The sequence below is a fragment of the Enhydra lutris genome, unplaced genomic scaffold, assembly GCF_002288905.1.
Source record: "Enhydra lutris kenyoni isolate GAN:26980312 unplaced genomic scaffold, ASM228890v2 scaffoldscaffold44, whole genome shotgun sequence".
In the NCBI taxonomy this organism is placed as follows: domain Eukaryota; kingdom Metazoa; phylum Chordata; class Mammalia; order Carnivora; family Mustelidae; genus Enhydra; species Enhydra lutris.
In genome coordinates, this window is record NW_019154128.1 from 12,253,042 (window position 1) to 12,274,946 (window position 21,905).

At 37.8% G+C, this 21,905-nt stretch overlaps 1 protein-coding gene across 1 annotated transcript in view; it reads right to left on the reverse strand.

Annotated features, from left to right (window-relative positions):
• LOC111155906 (calmodulin-lysine N-methyltransferase) overlaps nt 1–21,905 on the reverse strand; it is a 376,866-nt gene that overhangs the window by 17,506 nt on the left and 337,455 nt on the right. Inside the window, exon 8 of the mRNA XM_022516370.1 lies at nt 5,722–5,796. Coding sequence (XP_022372078.1) covers nt 5,722–5,796 — 75 coding nt within the window. The remainder of the gene's footprint in view (nt 1–5,721; nt 5,797–21,905) is intronic.

Below are 21,905 nucleotides of genomic sequence, written 5' to 3' on the forward strand. Positions count from 1 at the left end.
AGGAAAAAAACAAGGTTCCCATCCTCAAAGAGCTGCTGGTCTCTAGTAACCTATGCACAGCAAGTTCTAGCACAGCGTGCGTACCTAGAAGGACGCCATAAGTGTCTGCTTATGGCCTGACTAGCAGGCCAACGGGGTTTGAAATCGAGCAGCCTACGTAGAGTGTTGGTTTCAATGACCCTCAAACAGGGTGTATACACTCCTTGACTGGTACTGTTAAGGAAGAATCAATGGTTGGGTTAGCTGCCTCACTAATCAGATTCTCTTCCAACCAACACTCTCATTTAAGAAAGAGGAGTGGGGAGAACAGCTTATGAGAAGTTGCCAAGAAGTCAGAGCTTGGGTTTCACCGTGGCATGTTCAGTAGAAGGTTCTTCTATAAAGGATGCTTTGAGCAATGGAAAAAGAATGCTTTTAAGAGGAACTAGAAATCATGTCTAGAATGGGAACCTGATCCCAACTCCATTCGGCAGTCAGGATACCCTGATGATGTGCCAGGGGAAAATTTTCCCATCCTTCTATCAAACAATACGTAAATCCTAGAGTATAGACTATATCTAATACAAATGCTATAAAAATTTGCCTCTAAGTCATATTAATCAGTGATTAATAGTCATTAAAGGTTGTTAAGAAAGGAATAAAATTCTATCTAAGTGTCTTTTAAAGTTTTCAGGGCTATATATACCTCATTCTTTAGTGGGATGATAATATCTTAAATTTTAATAATTATAAGAATTCTGCTTTATTTTTTTTAAACATTTTATTTTCAAGTAATCTCTATACCCAACATGGGGCTTGAACTCACAATCCTGAGGTCAAGAGTTGATGCTCAACTGACTGCGCCAGCCAGGCGCCCCTCTGGTTTTGTTTTTTAAGACTATCACTGCAGGAAAATATCTCTGTCAGTTACTCGGGTCCACTGGGGACCTGGCTGGTTGGAATATATAACATTAAGCAAAAGACCACTCTTCAGTTTCAACCTGTGCATCCTAGGAGCTGGTAAGGTTGTTGGAAATAATCAGCCCCTTAAAAACTGAGCTTAAAACATAACCTGATACAGTACTATTTTCACTCAATGTCGGTGATGTGACAAAGATCTTAACATTGCAGGTCACTGGAGAATGTGACACAACACCCACGCACCTATTCCAAACACAAGTTATTTGAATGATGATGTTGTCCACTCTATCCTTCCAAATCAAATTTCCCAAAAGCAATTCTTAGAGTTCTCTAATAAGTCTTTAATCCCAGTAAACTCACCTTTCTACTTAGCTCTGAAGCAGAATTTACAACACTTTGTAGGATATGTCATATGAGCAATTTCAGTGTGCTTTAGCGGGAGTGATAAATAATGTCCTGAAAATTCACCCCTTAAATAAGTCCTAATGGGCTCAGAGAACAACAGTAGCTTAAGTGGATCTATTTTTAAAAAGGCTGAGTGGGTCACTGATTGGAATGGAGATACCATTGCAACTCTCCCTTCTGTTACTGATCAAAATACATCAACAGTCAATCTAGTTTGGCTATTAAAACACACACACACACACACACACACAGAGCCCTCTATATAATGCACTTGTGGCATCAACACTCGCTTTATTCCATGGATCTGAATCACAGATTTCATGACAAAGGAAAGATGCCAGGACACTTTCACCGCCTTCCTTAGAATCAGTCAGAGTGTCACGCAGAGCTCAGAGCATTCCCCATTCCACTCCTTGGGAAATTAATTAGTGTAGGCGACAAGGAGGCATTTCTCGGCCAGCATCCGCAGAAAGGGGGCCTCTATGTCATCCTGAAGGTGAAATGTGCTAAGTTAAATTCACTGTTCTAGATTTAACTTTCAGGAGAAGAAAGGCCTCTATCAGTATTTATCAACCGATCACTATGGGGCTGGGACCGATAGGGGTCTGGTCTCCCTTGGGGCTCCCACATGGGGTGCCAGGTCTCTGGCAGCTTGTTTATCTTCTCTGGGACTGAGTTTCAGGTATGGGATGAAAGGGCTGGTTGCCTTTGCATTAAAGAGTTTTTCAGGTGTAAAGGTTGTGACCTAGAACTACCCATGATCACAGCATCAGGAAGAAAACGAAGAAATTCTAGAGACTGCTTTGGAAAAAAAAAATCCTTCCAGAAGAATACCTTAAAAACCAAGCTTCCTTCATCATTTAGAATAATAGGAAATAGAAATGATCCACAGTACATAGTTAGTCCAAAAACACTAAGAGAGCCAGTGAAGTGATGTAACCTTCCCCCATTTCTCTACAAAGTCTCAGACTGTGCATGCTGATGTGGTATATAGCTCAGTGCATCGGGCTATGGGTTGCATTTCAGACTTGCTTTCCAAGCCTTTAGAGAATCCAAATGTACAGAATCATGTTTATTTTTGCAGAGCTACAATAAACTGGAACGCCATCAAACACTCACTAAAAGTGTCCCTTGGATAAACACACACACACACACACACACACACCTTACTTCCAGACTCAGATTATTGTGATTGAACAGGAGTCTGGAAAGGCAGGCTGAAAATTAACAATCACTTGCTATCCTAAACTCAGCAAGGACAAGGCTGGACTGCATTCCAGCAGAAAGGAACTCTTATATGAAATTCAATGTTAAATAAGTCAACCGAGGAACTTAAATAGGCCGTTTTTTTTCCCCTACACCTGTGGTTAAATATTCTAATATTTTGATGTTTGTCAACAGCATCGTTTTGCAGGTGTGGCTGTACCTCGATTTTCTCCTTGTGTTTATTTCAAAATTGACATTTCACAAGTTATTTAGGAACTGTTGAACCATAAAACTGTATTTCATTGTCAAAAATGCTGAATGGTGAAATAATGACTAGCTTTCGCAGCTCTCCTCTTTATTTTATAATCTGGTGGAGCTCCTAAATGGAGATGTGAACTAAGAAGCCTGTCTCTTCTGGGAAATAAGTTATTTCCCCCGTAGCCCACGGGCTTATGAATGTTTGAATGTAAATATATGAATATATGAATGATTTAAAAACATAAACATATCACCCAGCTCGTTGTAATCATGTGCATTTTACTTGAACCACAACGAGGATTTGGAATAGGTCTGTGAATAGAGCTTGTTTTCATGTAAATGGGATCAAGCAGGACCACTGGTTAGCTATTCAGAGAATCGGACAATGCCACCCTTGCTGGAAATGCTTCAATAAGGAATTTAATCCATGTACCTAATATTTGAACTCCAACTCTTGCTCCATATTCCTACGGCCTAATCCAGATCTCACTGACTGACAATAACCGAAGGGCGGTGTGAGACAGTGTGATCATGAGTTACGTGGGGCACCCGTTTCTGCCATAGAGGATTTTGGGTTTCATCTTGGAGGTAGTGTCCAAAGAGAGGGTTTTTGTGTTTTGTTTTGTTTTTTTCTCCTCTATGACACTGTTCAAAAAAAAAAAAAAAAATGCAGCATGGTCTTCTAGGGACAGCACCCACATAATAACTCCCTGAGAAACACCAAACCGATAGGACATAAGGAGCTGCCAGAGCCGGAGCTTCACTGCTGTGCGCACGACATGCGTCTTAGAAATATCACTGTGCTTTCTAAGTTTCTAAGAAGCTTACCCATCCCTGTGAATATGAAGACAGACCATTACCAAGGCATTTCTTTTGGAAATAATATCAGCATTGCACTGAGAGTAGCTTAATGTTTCACATTTACAAATGGGAAATTATAAACAGGCTGACATTCTGGCACTTACGATGCCAGGGCGGGGGGGAGAAACCCCAACTTAACACCTCACGCATAGAAAAGCTATTTATAAAATAAAACTTGGCGGACTTAGTTCGTTTGAATCTGTAAATTCTCACCTAGCTACCAGATGTGTGTGTGTGTGTGTGTGTGTGTGTGTGTGTGTGTACATCTAACATTGTATTCCGTGACGTATTTGTAACGAAAGCCTTCACTGAATATGCACTATGGATATCAGTTGTCCGTGACCCTGTCGTGCACTAGGGGAAAAGGACTATTTCTCAAACATGTTGTGTGGCTATTTTTAACCTAACTGAGAACATTAATCAGAAAAGAGCTTAAATCTTACTTCCTCTGCTTGTCTCTCCGGTACAAATAGGATGACATGGTGTGAGTGTCCATGACACAAGGTCTGACAAAGCCAGGCTGTCCTGGTATTTATGTGAAGGACACATTTACCTCGAAATCTCCTGGCCAGACCTGACTTGCACCGCGTATCTGGAGCCGATGCATGCGACCCTCGCTTAAACCTCCAAGAAGATGCTGCCCTCCTTCCCTCTTTTCTGCTGCTCTCTGATCTGACTTCCGTGCTTAATCTGACCTAATCCTGCCTGCATTATCTTCATCTGTGCAATGAAACCTGGAGGATCCTTTCTCATATTTGGTGAGGAGAGGCATTTACTAAATTACTTGCTCAAATCATATGGTGAGGTTTTAGCTCCTTATATCTGATTAGATGAGGGATGTAACATGAGGCACAATATCATTGATGAGTCCAAAATCTGTTTCTCCCTCTTTTGGAACAAGGTTTTTCTGAAATGGGGTACAAAGACACTAAAAGGGCCATGGAAAGCTAGGAAATCTCAGCTAGAAATACAACAGAATGCTTCTTTTCCACGGAGGAGTGTTTTTTCAGAAGAAAAAAAGAAAACAAATCTGATTCCAATGACTTACTTAGAAGAGTTACCTATTGAAAGTTTTATTTAAAACAGTAATAATAATGACTGCCTGAAAATTTCATTTAACTTCCCTCTAGGGAAAGTCTTCTCCAGGTTCTGGATCTTATAATTGGGTTAATCAATACAATAGAACTTCTTCAGAATCTGAACTTGTATTTTCAATCTCAAGTGTTGTAAGAACATAATGAAACTACAAATAAGATCTTACTTTTAACAGAGAAAATACTTTTGAACTGTCAATGTTTCCGTATACTAAAATAGTTATTAGTCAACATGCATGAAAGAAAATACCTAAGATTATTTGAAATAATTATTAAGGTTTGATACAGATTTATCCTGTAACTTAGGATCAGACTTCATTAACAGTAAGTAGACTGAGCCAAATGAGAAGACAAAATATCTAATGTAAATTATTTTTAAAGGCAGACACCTGACAGAGATTTTAACGTTATTTGCATAACAATACAATGTAATGTTATAATTCCTGTTTTGTGTATAATTAAATATCTTAATTGAAGACACTGAAAATTTAAATAGCAAACATACATTTTAAGAAAAGATATTTCCCCAAAGATATTGCACAAATACGTTTATTTGTCGGGGCACTTATGTGTGTGTACACACACATACATATATTCCCTTATATCAATAGTCAGATCTCTCCTAAGAAGTAAGCTAATTGAGCTGTTTGTGTTGATAAACTCCTTTTTCTCCAGACTATTCCTCTCTGAGCCATAATTATTTGCAATTTGCCTAAGTCGTCCATTTACTGATACGTCAAGCATGAAACAGAGGCAATTCCAGAAAATGGAAATGCTTCTCAAAATCAATCTTTGGGAAATAATGTGGTAGAAGTTACTGTGTGATAGAAGACTACCTTGTAACTGTCACAGGGAGATGAATATTAATTTGTTGAGGTTAAGGTGGCTTTGTGCTTCATTTGTTGACTTTGCTTAGCCATCAGCAAAGCAGCACAGCCCAATTACTCCAGCAAAGCTATTTTTCCTAACAGGAGTTTTATGATTTTTATGTACTTACCAGTCAGCACACATAACAATGTCAAAATGTCCTTCCAGTTGAGAGACATCTGTCTCATTATCCCATCGTAAAACGCTTGAGGAGAAAAAGATTTTAAAAAATTATACTTAGGTTTTTTTTTTAACTTTTGATTTTGAGCTATTAACATTATTTTTTGTGGCACTTGAAATTATTTAAAAGGTATATACAAATTACTTCAAAAGGTATAATAAAAAAAACTAGGGATGGAACTGTCTGCTCTATATTATATTTAGTCTTCAAATCTAGAAGAGGAAGCATTCTCTATTTAGATACAATAGTTAAGCTTGTGCTAGTCTTTTTATAGTTTTTTTGTAGATGAACCATAGTCATTACAATGAGTCTAGACTCTTAACATCACTGAGGTATATATTGAGATCAAAGTATTCCCCATCTGACTGGAATGCAAATTTATAAAAAGAAATTATTTGAAACTTAGCGTATATCTATCTTGCCTGCATGTCACTTGCATTTCTTATTGACGAAATGAGTGATTTGACAAGATGGAAGAAAAAAAAGCCAACTTTCATTTGGTAGTCCTCGTTTTAGGCACATTTAAAAATTCACCCATCCTGACACTTAGTCTCCCAAAAGAGGATCAGGTTTTAAACCTCAGATTAACAACAATAATTAATAGCACATATTTAAGATGTCTAGTTGTGCTTAGGAAGCCAATGAAAGATTCTGACTTACTTTTAATTAATAATTGTGATGATTAGCATTTTACCATCTTTAAGTATTTTAATGATTTAATAATGATCTCTTAACATCAAAACTGATTTGCAGTGCTATTTTTCAGAAAAGTAAAATTGTGTTCCTCTTTTCTTTCTTTCTTTCTTTCTTTTTTTTTTTTTAAGATTATTTATTTATTTGACAGAGAGATCACAAGCAGGCAGAGAGGCAGGCAGAGAGAGAGAGGGGAAGAAGGCTCCCCGCTGAGCAAAGAGCCCAATGCGTGACTCGGATCCCAGGAGGACCCTGAGATCATGACCTGAGCTGAAAGCAGAGGCTCAACACACTGAGCCACCCAGGTGCCCCATGTGCTCCTCTTTTCTCTTTTGATTATTATTTAAAACCAAACTGAGTGAGCATATCCTACCCTGTCCAGTTATATTTGCTTACCTTGGTGGGTTATTTCTTCTACATTTTCCCAGAGTGAAAAGCCATTTGTTTGAATACAAAAATAAGTCTTACTTTGGTAAGTCCAAAAGTTCTTCCCATGTACACTAATAAACATTAGTGCTAGTGAATTTCTTAAGGTAGAAAAGATTGAACACATCACCACGTAATTATCTATGCAGACAGCACTGGTTGCCCATTCACTCATTCGACTCATTGCTACTGAGCACCTACTATGTGGTGGGCCCTGTGCTGGGCCACAGGCCATGCCTTCTTGATGGCAGCCTAGCAGGGCATGTGGACACATAAACCCATAATTCTGATGCTGTCTCCTATATGCTGTGTGAGCATACAGACTCAGAGCTCCAGGGAGGGCTTTCCAAAAGAACCTGTCATCCTGTCACACTTGGACAAGCTTTATAAATGAACTCTACTGTTGTATTTGCTTAGACCTACTCGAGAGACAAGGAATGGAGGAAACCAGGAAAGCCTCAAGAGATAAATGCCCACTTTGTTTTTACATTAATTCCTCAAAAACTCCATGCACCTGTAGAGAATGGGACATAACCAATACCAACTTTTATGGAAACGCCAAGGCCTCCCATGCAACTGGGACTCAGGCTCGGTGGGAAACCAGACCTATTCAGCTCTCATTAGAGACCTAAGAGCCTTAGAGAGTTTCTACATGAACAATCTGGTTTAAAATATACATCTATACTTGACTTTTTCCAGTCATAAAAGTAATGTACCCATTACATAAATTTTGGGGAAAAGAGAAAAGTATTAATATTACTCATAATTTTACTGTACCATAAACCATTATTTAAAAAATGTTTCTAACACATAAGTAATTAATAAAGCACATGAACAGAAAGCACAGGAAATCCTGTGGTGGGTACTGGATATTGGATTCCTGAGGGACTTCAGCCTTTTGGTTCAACAAAGACAAACGGAGAGATGGGGTCTAGGCAGCAACTGGCTATGGACTACCATAGCAGATGTAACAAGAGTAATTCTAAAGAAACTGAAATGCAATGTTTGGCCATGTGGGCCACAACACATTCCCAGAAAGCATTTTTTCCTAGTTCTCATGAGGCTTATGGCTATGCTGCCCCCATAACCGTAAGCACATGACAAAGAGTGGTACATAGAAAAGAGTCCTGCTTTGGTGTGACAGATACACCTAGGTTCAAATTTTGGTTCCTTCCTTGACTGTGTGAACTTGGGAGTTTGCTTTCCCATCTGTAAAATGGAGATAACAACAGCCACCTTCTTGAACACTCACAGAGCACCATTCACATTGTGTTCTGCAATGGTGGTGTTCACGTAGTATACAATGAGAAGCCTGCCCCCTGGAGCTGTGCAATCAGGAGGCCTTCTCTCTTGGAAGGCAAAGGGTGACGGTGACTTCTATATTCAAGGAGCTGGTCCTTCTAACTCTTCTCTTCCAAAGACCTTGCCCTCCACTCTTCTCAGATAACTCACGTGACGATCATCTAAAGCAGTACTTTAGTTGTGGAGAAGGACCAGATTTTTTATTGTTGTTGTTTATATTCAATCTGTTGCAAACTGCCAGTTTTATAAAATAGAGTAAAAATTGATAGGCAAATGAGATTTTAAAAGCCAAGACATTCTAAACACAAGTTCACCGATCATATGCTTGGATATCACAGTAGTGTTCCGAAACATTCCCTTTCAATTTCTGAACTCACTTCATTGCAGGTCAGTAACACGCAGTTCACAGATTGGCTCCAGTATGGCCTATTTGTTCCTCTTTTTTTTAAATAACTGAAACCCTGACCTACTCTCTGACCAGCCCTTTCATAGCTCATCCCTTTCAGAAGGTACTCTAATCCCAACCATTCTTCAGGGCCCCCGGCCAACAATCTGCTAGTCTCATCACCATGTCCCTATCTCTCTTCCATAACATTTATCTTCCCTCCTTACCCAGCTTACATCCCACAGCCAATCATTTTAATTACTTCTTTGCATATACCCTCTACTCTTTTTTCCCTTTCTTATTTTAAATTATTTCAAAATAACTTAGCTGTGACCCAGAACAAAATTTAGAAACATTTACAGGAATATAAAAACATTCAGATTCCAAGAAGGTAAAATATAAAATACCTGGGGGCAACAGGGTGACTTAGCTAAACATCTGACTCTTGATTTCAGCTCAGGTCATGATCTGAGGGTCATGAGACAGAGCCTTGTGTTGGGTTCCCCCCCACCCAAAAGATGAAATAGATGTTTTCAGACATACAAAAGCTGAAAAATTTAATCACCAGCAGATCTACACCACAAGAAATGTAAAGGAAGTCCTTCAGGCAGAAGAATATTCATACCAGCCAAAATATGGATCAACAGAAAGAAATGATGAGAACTAAAATTTGTAACTACATGGGCAAATATGTAAGATTTTTTTCCTTATTATTTAACTTTGTTTGAAATATTACTGACTGGTTAAATAACAAGTACTTCAGGGTTTATAACACATACATAAGTAGAATATAGGGCAATAGCATAACAACTGGGAGGGAGTAATAGAAGTATACTATGATCAGGTTTTTATAGTGTAGTTGAAGTGGTCCATCACTTGAGGATAGAATGTGATAAGTTAAAGATGTATGCTATAAAACCTACAGCAACTACTAAAACAACTAAACACAATTACGGCTAATAAGTCAATAAAGGATAAAAACTAGAATAATAAAATCTACTCATTTAATCAAGGGAGGCAGAGAAAAATGAAAAGAAGAAAGAACAGATGGCATAAACAGAAAACAAAAGGCAAAATGAGTTAAATCAAGCTGTATCAGTACTTGTACTAAGTAAAAATGGTTTAAATGTCCCCCAATTAAAAGGCAAAGGGTGTCAGACTGGATTAAAATGCTAGATGGAAGTATATGTGGCTTACTAAGTAAATGTATTTTAAATGGGAAGCACGAATGGATTAAAAGTGGACGTCATACCAAGCAACACTAGTCAAAAGAATGCCAGAGCAGCTATATGAATGCCAGATAGTAGATTTCAGAGCAAAGTATATTACTGGATGTAAAAAGGATCACATTACAATGTTAAAGGAGCAATTCAAGAAGCAGATATAACACTTCTAAATATTTACAAACTGAGTAACAGAGCTTCTAATGCGAAGCCCAAATGGGTATTACTGCAAGAAAACACAGACAAAACCACAATTATAATGAGAAATTTCAATACTCTTTTCTCATTAATTAATTGAATTAGACAGAAAATAACCAAAGGTATATATGATTTTAACACTGCTATTAATCAACATGACTTTAATTGATATTTATAGAACTCTCCATCCAATAATAGCAGAATATATCTTTTTTTTCCCCAATTAGATATGGAGCATTTACCAAAACATACCTTTTCTGGATCATATTTTAACTTTCAACAAATTTAAAGGCATTCCAGTAATATAAAAATATGTTCCCTGGGGCACCTGGGTGGCTCAGTTCATTAAGCATCAAACACTTGGTTTTAGCTCAGGTCATGATCTCAGGGCGGTGGGATCAAGCCCTGTGTCAGACTCCACACTCAGCATGGAGTCTGCTTTTCTCTCTCCCTCTGCTCTTACCCCCACTCTCTATCTCCCTCTCAAATAAATATATAAATAAATAAAATCTAAAAGAAAGAAGTTCCTCCCCACTATGGAATTAAATTAGAAATCAATATTTTCTGTAAAATCTCCAAATATTTGGAAAGTAAATAATTCACTTACAAATAACATAACATCCAAAGATGAAATCAAAACAGAAATTGAGAAATATTTTTAATTGAATGAAAATGAAAATACAACATATAAAATTTGTAGGATGTATAGAGTGGAAATTAATAGCAGTAAATGTCTATATCAGAAAAGAAAGGTCCAAATCAATAGACTCAGCTACCAGCTAAATAAACAAACAAAAACAAAAACCAAACAAACAAACAAAAAAAGAAGTAAATTCAATATAACCAGAAGAAAGGAAGTAAAGATTAGAACAGAAATAAATGAAATAGAAAACAGAAACATAAAGAAAAATCACTGTAACCAAACACTGGTTCTTTGAGAAGAGCAATAAAATTGATAAACCTCTAGTCAGAGTGACTAGGAAAACAGGGAGAAGACATAAATCACCAACATCATGAATGAGTCAAGTGGCATCAATACGGATTCTACAGATAGTAACATGATAATAAGGAATATAAAAGTTCTTTCATAAGATAAATTAATAAATATAAATATATTTATAAATGTAAAAATAATATAAATATATACAAATTAATAAATATAAATATATAATATAATATCTATAGGTACAGAAGTATGTATCTATATATTGATCCTAGGAATACAGAAAGGTTAATTTAATGTTTAAAATTCCATCAATATAATTTACCATATTAATGAACTAGAAAAGAAAAACCATATGATCATTTCAATAAGTGCAGAAAGTGCATTGCCAAAGTCCAACATCTACTACTGATAAAAACTCTCAGCAACCTAAGAACAAAAGGGAACTTCATCAACCTGAAAAAAGTCATCTATGAAAACCCAGAGCCAGTATCATTGTCCAATGGTGAAAGACTAGATGCTTCTTCCCTAAGCATCAGAATAAGAAAAGGATGTTTCCTCTCATTTTTAAGTATTGCACTGGAGATTCTAGCCAGTGTAATAAGACAAGGGAAAAAACAAGTCATCAAGACTGGGAGGGAAGAAGTAAAACTGTCTCTATGAGCAGGAAACCTGACCATCTATGTAGAATATCCAATGGAATACGCAAAAAAAGCAAGCAGAATACATGAGTTAAGCAAGGTTGTCGAATACAAGACCAATGTACAGAAATCAGTTATATTTCTTCATATAAGCAACAAATAATTGGAAACTGTAACTTCCAATTCCCTATTAAAACATTAAAAACTCTAAACTATGGGGCACCTGGGTGGCTCAGTGGGTTAAGCCTCTGCCTTCGGCTCAGGTCATGATCCCAGGGTCCTGGGATCTAAGCAGAGAGCCTGCTTCCTCCTCTCTCTCTGCCTGCCTCTCTGCCTACTTGTGATCTCTGTCTGTCAAATAAATAAATAAAATCTTAAAAAATTTAAAAAAAGTAAAACTCTAGAAAATATAAACTCACATAAGGTGATGGAAAACAAATCAATGGAGAGGGAGGAAACTTCAAGCAGCAGAAAGGAGGGATTATCAAAGGGCAAGAAGAAAGTTTTACGTGTGAGAGACATGTTCAGTATTTGGACTGTGGTGATGGTTTCAGAGGTGTACACAATTTTTAAAACTTGTAAAATTATGCATACAGTTTAGTGGATGCCAATTTTACCTCAATAAACTGTTAAAGAAAAGCTAAAAAGGAAGTGTTTTCTGAAAGAGAGCAAGGTGTCTGCAAACATCCTACTAGGCCCCTTGGCCTATGTGAACTTTACAATCTAAGGCATAACATTCAGATGCAAAGACGAGTAAAGGATGGTTCTTCTAACCCCCAAATCATGCCCATGTGTTATATTGACATTGAAGTAAAATGTGTATATCGTTTCCATTTTATTTCACCACAATGTCAAAATTATATTTCCGTTTGAAATTCATTACAAAGCAAAGTACAATTTTACAGAAAGAAATACAAAATCAATCACCATCACAGAATTCCTCATGATTTAGAAAAATCTTAACAGCTATAGGCATGGCAAACCTAGAAAGTCTAACAGATATTGCACAGCAGGAAGAATGCTGGGCTTGCAGCTAGCTAGAAAGCTCTGAGTTTGAATACTAGCTGCATCACTTACAGGCCAACTTACAGGCCAGCAGGGCTGGGAGATGCTGAGTACCATGGCCTTCATCTGCAACAGACATTAGTTGCATTGCACAACGATAAAGAATCGAATGAGCTAGAATATATGAAAATGAATTATTAGGGCTCTATAAATATTAGTTTCCTTTTCTTTACTCTTGCATTAACTTAGATTTTTTCATTCTGGCTTTGACTTTGAAGGGTTGACTTGAAATGCAAAGCCAAGTCAGTTTCTGGTAGGATTCCTACCTTAACACACACACACACACACACACTCTCTCTCTCTCTCTCTCTCTCTCAAACAAAAGTCTCTGTTTTAAGTTTCTAATAAAACCTAACGTCAAACATGTTTAATCTAATTTGTATTTCACTGTGGTGCTCACAGGTAGCTCTCCCCTTACAGATTTAAGGCATTTCTTTTCTTACATTCCCACAGTTAATATTTGTTTACCATTATATTTGCAGACTCCTCATTGGGGAGTGAGTCATAGTTTTTAACTCTGTTGTTAGAAAGGTCATCCCTTGTGTTTTGCAAAAGTACTGTACTGATACAATTCTTGATTATCCTTGCCAAATGTAATGAGCTTAGATTATTTAAAAAAACAAAAACAAAAACAAAAAATCCAGCTGTCTTAGCAGCAGTGGGGAGTAGAATGTTACAGGCATTCTTCCTTGCAACAGGCTCCAGAAGCCCTTCCCACAGTTTCTTGTATCTTACTACTCAAAGTCTCTGGTTTTAGCTCATCCTTACAGAGGGTCCCATTCAAGTCACTGATAGTGTTTACATAAACTGGGGAATCATTTCTCTTCTTTCAAATACTTCCCTATTTGTCACTTGTCCCTCCATTTTTCCTGATCTTTTCTAGAGTTTCAAAATGCCATATGATAGAAGATTCTATAATAGTGTTTTAGATACTTGGGGGAAAGGAATCTAAATCCAGAACGGAAAACCAAGAATGAGAGGGGACATTAACCTGTTGATTTCCTACCTTGGGAGCCAGTCCAACCACAGTGCTTTTCAGCACTTCTCTGGAGGCGGTGAAGGATAGGACAAAGAGGACCTGTTTCTAAGTAACAAAATGAAAATAGTCAAAGGAAACAAATAGTCTTATTTGGAAAGGAAACAAAATAATTACAGATTGTCATGTTGGGGAAGGTATGCTGAAGAAGGTGGAAGGTGGAATGTGATTTTAAAGGCAGGATTGGGACAGGAGAGAGGAAGAGGAATTAAATCTTAGACACACTGTATAGGAGGCAAGAATTTGGAGGCTGGATATGGGCACCCTCTTTTTTAGCTCCCCAACATTCCAAGGCTTTGTTCTTTAAGATGACCTCACCACGAGCCTCGGGCTATCTGGTATCTTTTCCCTCTTCATCTTTTCCCCTTGCCTCTCCTCCGAAAATAAGTAGGGTTACTCATCCTTTCAAGGACAGCCCTCCCACCTACGTGCAGGATTAAACCACTCCCTTTTCCCTCTAGCTTAGTGGTTTTCAAACTTGAGCATGCATCGGAATGCTCAGTAGGTTTGTTAGATTCCAGGCTTCAATCCCAGAGTTTCTGATTCAGTAGGTCTGGGGTGCAGGGTGCCAATCAGCATTTCCAACAAATCTCCAAGTGGTGCTGATGCTGCTGGTCTGGGGACCATACTTGAGAAGCAGCACTCTAGAGCTTGCTCCAACAAATCACACCCCCTGACTTTATATATTACTTAGTTCTTCTTCCTTGGCTGTGTTGGCATGCTGCCAACATGCTCCCCTCTTCCCTCAACTCTGCTTCTTCTTGCTACACATATTACTTGGCTCTTTCTGTTCACCATCAACACTTTGGCATGGGGAGTCTACTCTCATTGATTCCCCTGCCCTCACAATCCAACCTTTCTCCCAGCAGACATGAGCACGGCTCTACAAGTTGCCAGTGATCTGCAGCGGCTACACTGCTGCTGGTCCTCCCTCCTTGACATTCTTTCCTGGACTTGCTTCTGTCAGGGAATGGTTTTATACCAATCCACCTGGCATCAGCCTTCCTGTATCCAGCTCCTTCTCTGTATCCCTGATTGGCCCCTATTACTCTGCCCCCAAACAGATATTTTCTAAGATTCTCTTCTTAGCCATCTTCTTTTACATTCTAGTTTCCATAGTTCTGCTCTAATCTCTCCAGGTTGATCTCCAAATCTTCCAGCACATTTCCTGAGATTTGAATTTTCCTTTTTTTTTTTTTAATTAACATATAATGTATCGTTTGCCCCAGGGTACAGGTCTGTGAATCATCAGGCTTACACATTTCACAGCACTCACCATAGCACATACCCTCCCCAATGTCCACAACCCAGCCACCCTATCCCTGCCCCTAACCCTCAGTTTGTTTCCTGAGATTAAGAGTCTCTTATGGTTTGTCTCCCTCCCGATCCCATCTTGTTTCATTTTTTCTTTCCCTACTCCCCACAACCCCCCGCCTGCCTCTCAAAGTCCTTATATCAGATCATATGATAATTGTCTTTCTCTGATTGACTTATTTCACTAATTATAATATCCTCTAGTTCCATCCATGTCGTTGCAAATGGCAAGATTTCATTTCTTTTTATAGCTGCATAGTATTCCATCACACACACACACACACACACACACACACACACACACACACCCCACATCTTCTTTATCCATTCATCTGTTGATGGACATCTAGGTTCTTGGTTCTTTCCATAGTTTGGCTATTATGGACATTGCTGCTATAAACATTTGGGTGCACATGCCCCTTCGGATCACTACATTTGTATCTTTAGGGTAAATACCCAATAGTGTGATTGCTGGGTCGTAGGGTAGCTCTATTTTCAACTTTTTGAGGAACCTCCATGCTGTTTTCCAGAGTGGCTTGCACCAGCTTGCATTCCCACTAACAGTGTAGTGGGAATAGTAACAGAGAAAGTAACAGAGAAAGGAGGGTACTCCTTTCTCTGCTGCATCCTCTCCAACATCTGTCATTTCCTGACTTATTAATTTTAGCCATTCTGACTGGTGTGAGGTGGTATCTCATTGTGGTTTTGATTTGTATTTCCCTGATGCCGAATGATGTGGAGCACTTTTTCATGTGTCTGTTGGCCATCTGGATGTCTTCTTTGCAGAAATGCCTGTTCATGTCTTCTGCCCATTTCTTGATTGGATTATTTGTTCTCTGGCTGTTGAGTTTGATAAGTTCTTTACAGATTTTGGATATTAGCCCTTTATCTGATATGTCATTTGCAAATATCTTCTCCCATTCTGGCACTTGTCTTTTGGTTTTGTTGACTGTTTCCTTTGCTGTGCAAAAGCTTTTGATCTTGATGACGTCCCAATAGTTCATTTTTGCCCTTGCTTCCCTTGCCTTTGGTGATGTTTCTAGGAAGAAGTTGCTGCGGCTGAGGTCAAAGTTGCTGCCTGTGTTCTCCTCAAGAATTTTGATGGACTCCTGTCTCACATTGAGGTGTTAAGTCCACGTTGAGTCTATTTTTGTGTGTGGTGTAAGGAATCGGTCCAGTTTCATTCTTCTGCGTGTGACTGTCCAATTTTCCCAACACCATTTCTTGAAGAGACTGTCTTTTTTCCATTGGACATTCTTTCCTGCTTAGTCGAAGATTAGTTGACCATAGAGTTGGGGGTCTATTTCTGGTCTCTCTATTCTGTTCCATTGATCTATGTGTCTGTTTTTGTGCCAGTACCATACTCTCTTGATGATTTCAGCTTTGTTGAACTTTCTTTCTTAATCACCTGCTAGTTACTGTCACATAAAGAGCACAAATTTATGTCCTACAACCACACAAATGCAGCATGTCCTAAACTGCTCTCTTAATCCTCCACCTTTCTTTAGTGCCCACAGACAGTCAATTCTCCAGAGTGCCCTCCATATTTGCTCACTGGTTTCTGCTCTCATTCAGGCCTGGATCCCTCTTTCCCTTTCCCTGGAACCACGATATAGCTTTCAGAACAATCAAAAAACCCAACACTTTTTATTATAGAATAAAACACTGAAACAGAAAACTATGTGAAACAAATATATGCCTTAATTATGAGGCAAATACCTTTGTAACCAAAACCCAGACCAAGAAATAGAACTTTGCCTTATAAACCTCAGAAATCCCTTTACATACTCTGTCTCATTGACCTCCTCCCTCCACCTCAATGCGATGGTCTGTGGGCCTCATCACACCAGAGAACTAAATTCAGCCTGTCCCCATTCATCACACCAGAGAATTAAATTTGCCTGGACAAACAATGTGTCATAACAAGTTCTACAGATGATTCTCATACTGAAGTTTGAAAGCTATAGCTCTAGCTTATTATATATTTCTGGACTGACTTTAAAACTGAGCCTACTCTCTGGGTCTGTGTTTTTGTCTCTATTTTAGCTGAAATAAATTTATTTCAGAGTCCAAAAGGAAGACAGATTTGCCTAACATTTGGACCCCCTAAGTTGGTGACCCATATATTCTATACTGGTTAAGGAGGACTGGTAAAGGGTTTTGAGATCTTGGAATGAAAGGTACTAATTATATTTCCCACTCCAAATATCTCTGATTCTATAATAATGACAGCTGATTAATTTACATGAGAGTAAAACAAAGTGATGATAAAAAATTAGAATTAGCTCTAATTTCATATCGAATTTCAACTATCTGCCATTAAATGTGGAATCACAAAATTAATTATTTTTTAATGTTTTCATTCATTTTTCTTTTTTCATTCATTTTTAAACTTATGAACTTTCAAGCACATTTTAATATAAAAATTTCACTATTTGTTGCCAACTTCAAGTCATAACTTCCAGAATAATAGGGCAAAAGTTGCTCTGATCTAGCATTATGGTAGCATCTTAGGGTGAGCCAGATTAGATGGTTCAAAAGATAAGAAAGGTTCTAAATTCTTTCAAGAAGCCAGCATATCAGTGATATTAAAATCTAAATAAGATAGTGCAATAAACTGTGGACCAATTTTACTGATGAATATCAATGCAAAAAGCCCAGATAACATTATACAGTGCTGGTAGGAATGTAAAATTGTTCAGCCAACTTGGAAAACAGTCTGGCAATTCCTCAGAAAGTTAAACATAGAGTTCCTATATGGCTACATACACCCAAGAGAAATGTAACTTGTCATAAGAACTTCTACACAAATGTTCATAGCAGCACTATTCATAATAGGCAAAAAGGGGAAATAATCCAATTGTCTATAATAAATGGATGAATAAAATATGGTCTATCCATCCCCCAAAAAACTACTAGAATTGATGAATGAATTCAGCAAGTTTGCAGCATACAAAATCAATGTACAGAAATCTGTGGCATTTCTATACACTAATAATGAGGCAGCAGAAAGAGAAATTATGAAAACAATCCCATTTATAACTATACCAGAAATAACAAAATACCTAGGGATAAACTTAGCCAAGAAGGTGACACACCAGTACTCTGAAAACACTAATGAAAGAAGTTGAAGACAGTACAAACAAATGGAAAGACATTCCATGCTCATGGATTAGAAGAGCAAATATTGTTAAAATGTCTATAGTACCCAATTTACCCAAAAGATACAGATGTAGTGAAAAGAAGGGCCATCTCTACCCCAATGTTCATAGCAGCAATATCCACAATCACCAAACTGTGGAAAGAACTGAGATGCCATTCAACAGATGAATGGATAAGGAATATATGGTCCATATATACAATGAAGTATTATGCCTCCACCAGAAAGGATGAATACACAACTTTTGTATCAACAGGGAGGGGACTGGAGGAGATTATGCTGAGTGAAATAAATCGCAGAGAGAGTCAATTATCATATGGTTTCACTTACTTGTGGAACAGAAGGAATAACATGGAGGACATTAGGAGAAGGAGAAGAGAAGTAAATTGAGGGTAAATCACAGGGGGAGATGAAAGATGAGAGACTGTAGATTCTGAGAAACAAACTGAGGGTTTTGGAGGGGAGGGAGGTGAGGGGTTGGGTGAGCCTGATGGTGGGTATTAAGGAGGGCATGTATTGCATGGAGCACTGGGTGTGGTGCATAAACAATGAATCTTGGAACATGAAAAAAATAAAATAAAATAAAGATGTTAAAAGAAGGAAAAAAGAATAAACTCACTATGAATAAATACTCAAAAAAAAGTGTTATCTTAAGTGTTATCACACAAAAATAACTTGTAGAATGAGTAAAAATATTTTCAACCAAAAAAAAAAAAAAAAAGTCTATACTACCCAAAGCAACCTACAGATACAATGCAATCCCTGTTCAAATATCAATGGCATTTTTCACAGAACTGGAACAAACAATCCTAAAATCTGTATGGGACCAAAAAAGACCCCAAATAGCCAAAGCAATCTTGAAAAACAAAACTGGAGGTATCACAATTCCACACTTCAAGTTATATTACAAAGCTGTAGTAATCAAAATAGTATGGTACCTCACAAAAATAGACATATATATCAAAAGAACAGAAGAGAAAGCTCAGAAATAAACTTACAATTATATGGCCAGTTAATCTTTGACAAAGGAGGGAAGAATATGCGATGGGAAAAAATCTCCTCAACAGTGTTGGGAAAATTGGACAGCTACATGAAAAGAAAGAAGCAGGAACACTTTCTTATATCATACACAAAAGTAAACTCAAAATGGATTAAGGACCTAAATGGGAGCCCTGAAACCATAAAAATCCTGTAAGAGAGCACAGGCAGTAATTTCTCTGACATTGGGTATAACAACATCTTTCTAAGTATGTTTTCTGAGGCAAGGGAAACAAAAGCAAAAATAAACTATTGGGACTACATCAAAATTTAAAAAGCTTTGGCACAGCAAAGGAAACAACCAACAAAACTAAAAGACAAGCTACTGAACAGGAGAAGATATTTGCAAATGACATCTGATAAAGGGTTATTATCCAAGATATATAAAGAATTTATACAACTCAACACACACAAAAAAATCCCAAAACAAAAACAAAAAACAAACAAACAAATCCCCCAAAAAACAAATAAAAAAATGGACAGAAGATATGAGTAGCATTTCTCCAAAGACCTATAGATAGCCAACAGACACATGAAAAGATGCTCAAATTCAAATCAAAACCACATTGAGATACCACCGTACACCAGTTAGAACGGCCAAAATTAGCAGGACAGGAAACAACATGTGTTGGAGAGGATGTGGAGAAAGGGGAACCCTCTTACACTGTTGGTGGGAATGCAAGTTGGTGCAGCCAATTTGGAGAACAGTGTGGAGATTCTTTAAGAAACTAAAAATAGAGCTTCCCTATGACCCTGCAATTGCACTACTGGGTATTTACCCCAAAGATACAGATGGAGTGAAAAGAAGGGCCATCTGTACCCCAATGTTTATAGCAGCAATGGCCACAGTCGCCAAACTGTGGAAAGAACCAAGATGCCCTTTAACGGACGAATGGATAAGGAAGTTGTGGTCCATATACACTATGGAGTATTATGCCTCCATCAGAAAGGATGAATACCCAACTTTTGTAGCAACGTGGACGGGACTGGAAGAGACTATGCTGAGTGAAATAAGTCAAGCAGAGAGAGTCAATTATCATATGGTTTCGCTTATTTGTGGAGCATATCAAATAACATGGAGGACATGGGGAGATGGAGAGGAGAAGGGAGTTGAGGGAAATTGGAGGGGAAGATGAACCATGAGAGACTATGGACTCTGAAAAACAATCTGAGGGTTTTGAAGGGGCAGGGGATGGGAGGGTGGGGGAGTCTGGTGGTGGGTATTATGGAGGGCATGTATTGCATGGAGCACTGGATGTGGTGCATAAGCAATGAATTCTTTTACACTGAAAAGAAATTAAATTTAAAAATTTTTTTTTAAAAATGTAAAAAAAAAAAAAAAGATGCTCAACTTCACTCATCATCAGGGGAATGTAAATCAAACCCACACTGATTTATCACCTCACACCTGTCAGAATGCCTAAAACCAAAAGCTCAAGAAACAACAAATGTTAGCAAGGATGTGGAGAAAAAGGAACCCTCGCGCACTATTGGTGAGAATGCAAACTGGTGCAGCCACTGCGGAAAACAGTATGGAGGTTCCACAAAACTTTAAAAAGAGAACAATCCTATGATCCAGTAATCGCACTAGTGGGTATTTATCTAAAGAATATGAAAATACTAGCTCAAAGGGATATATGCCCCTGTATACTTATTGCAGCATTATTTACAATAGCCAAATTATGGAAGCAGCCTAAGTGTCTATCAACTGATGAATGGATAAAAAAGATGTAGTATATACTTATAGACAATGGAATATTATCCAGCCATAAAAGAATGACAGCCTGCCATTTGCAATATTGGAGACGGATACAGAGGATAATGTTAAGTGAAAGAAGTCAGACAGAGAAAGACAAATGCTATATTATTTCACTTTTATGTGGAATTTGAGAAATAGAACAAATGAACAAGAAAAAAAAAAAGAGAGAGAGATAAACCAAAAAAACAGACACTCAACTACAGAGAACAAACAGATGGTTACCAGAGGGGAGGTCGGTCGGGGGATGGGTGAAGCAGGGGAAGGGGACTAAGTACAGTTATCCTGATGAACACTGAATCATGTGTGGAACTGTTAAGTTGCTGTATCATACACCTGAGACTAAGACAGATTAGTATTAGTTTAGTAGTTAACTGTATGTTAACAACACTGGAATTAAAATAAAATAAATGTGTTCTATCCATACAGTGGAATATTTTTCAGCCATAAAAAGAATGACATCCCGATACATGGATGAACCCCAAAACATTATGTTAAATTAAAGAAACCAGATATGAAGAACCACATATTATAGGATTCCATTTATGTGGAATGTCCAGAATAAGCAAATCCATAGAGCCAGAAAGTAGATCAGTGGCTCCCTAATGCTAGGAAAGAGAAAGGGGGTGGGGGCAATGGGCAGTGGCTACTAATGGGTCATGAAATTAATGGGGGTGATGAAAATGTATTAAAATTGATCATGAGGGTTCACAACTCTGCGAATATCCTAAAGACCCATTAAATTGTACACTTTAAGTGGGTGAATTATATGGTATGTGAGTTATATCTCAATAAACTTGTTATAAAAATAATTCCAGATAACACATTAAAATACAATAGCATGTTAAGAGATGAATTAAGACACCATGACCAAGTCACTAAAAACACAGAGATGCTTTAATATTAAGAAATATTAATATGAGTTGCCACAGGTACAGGTGAAGTCAGAAAAA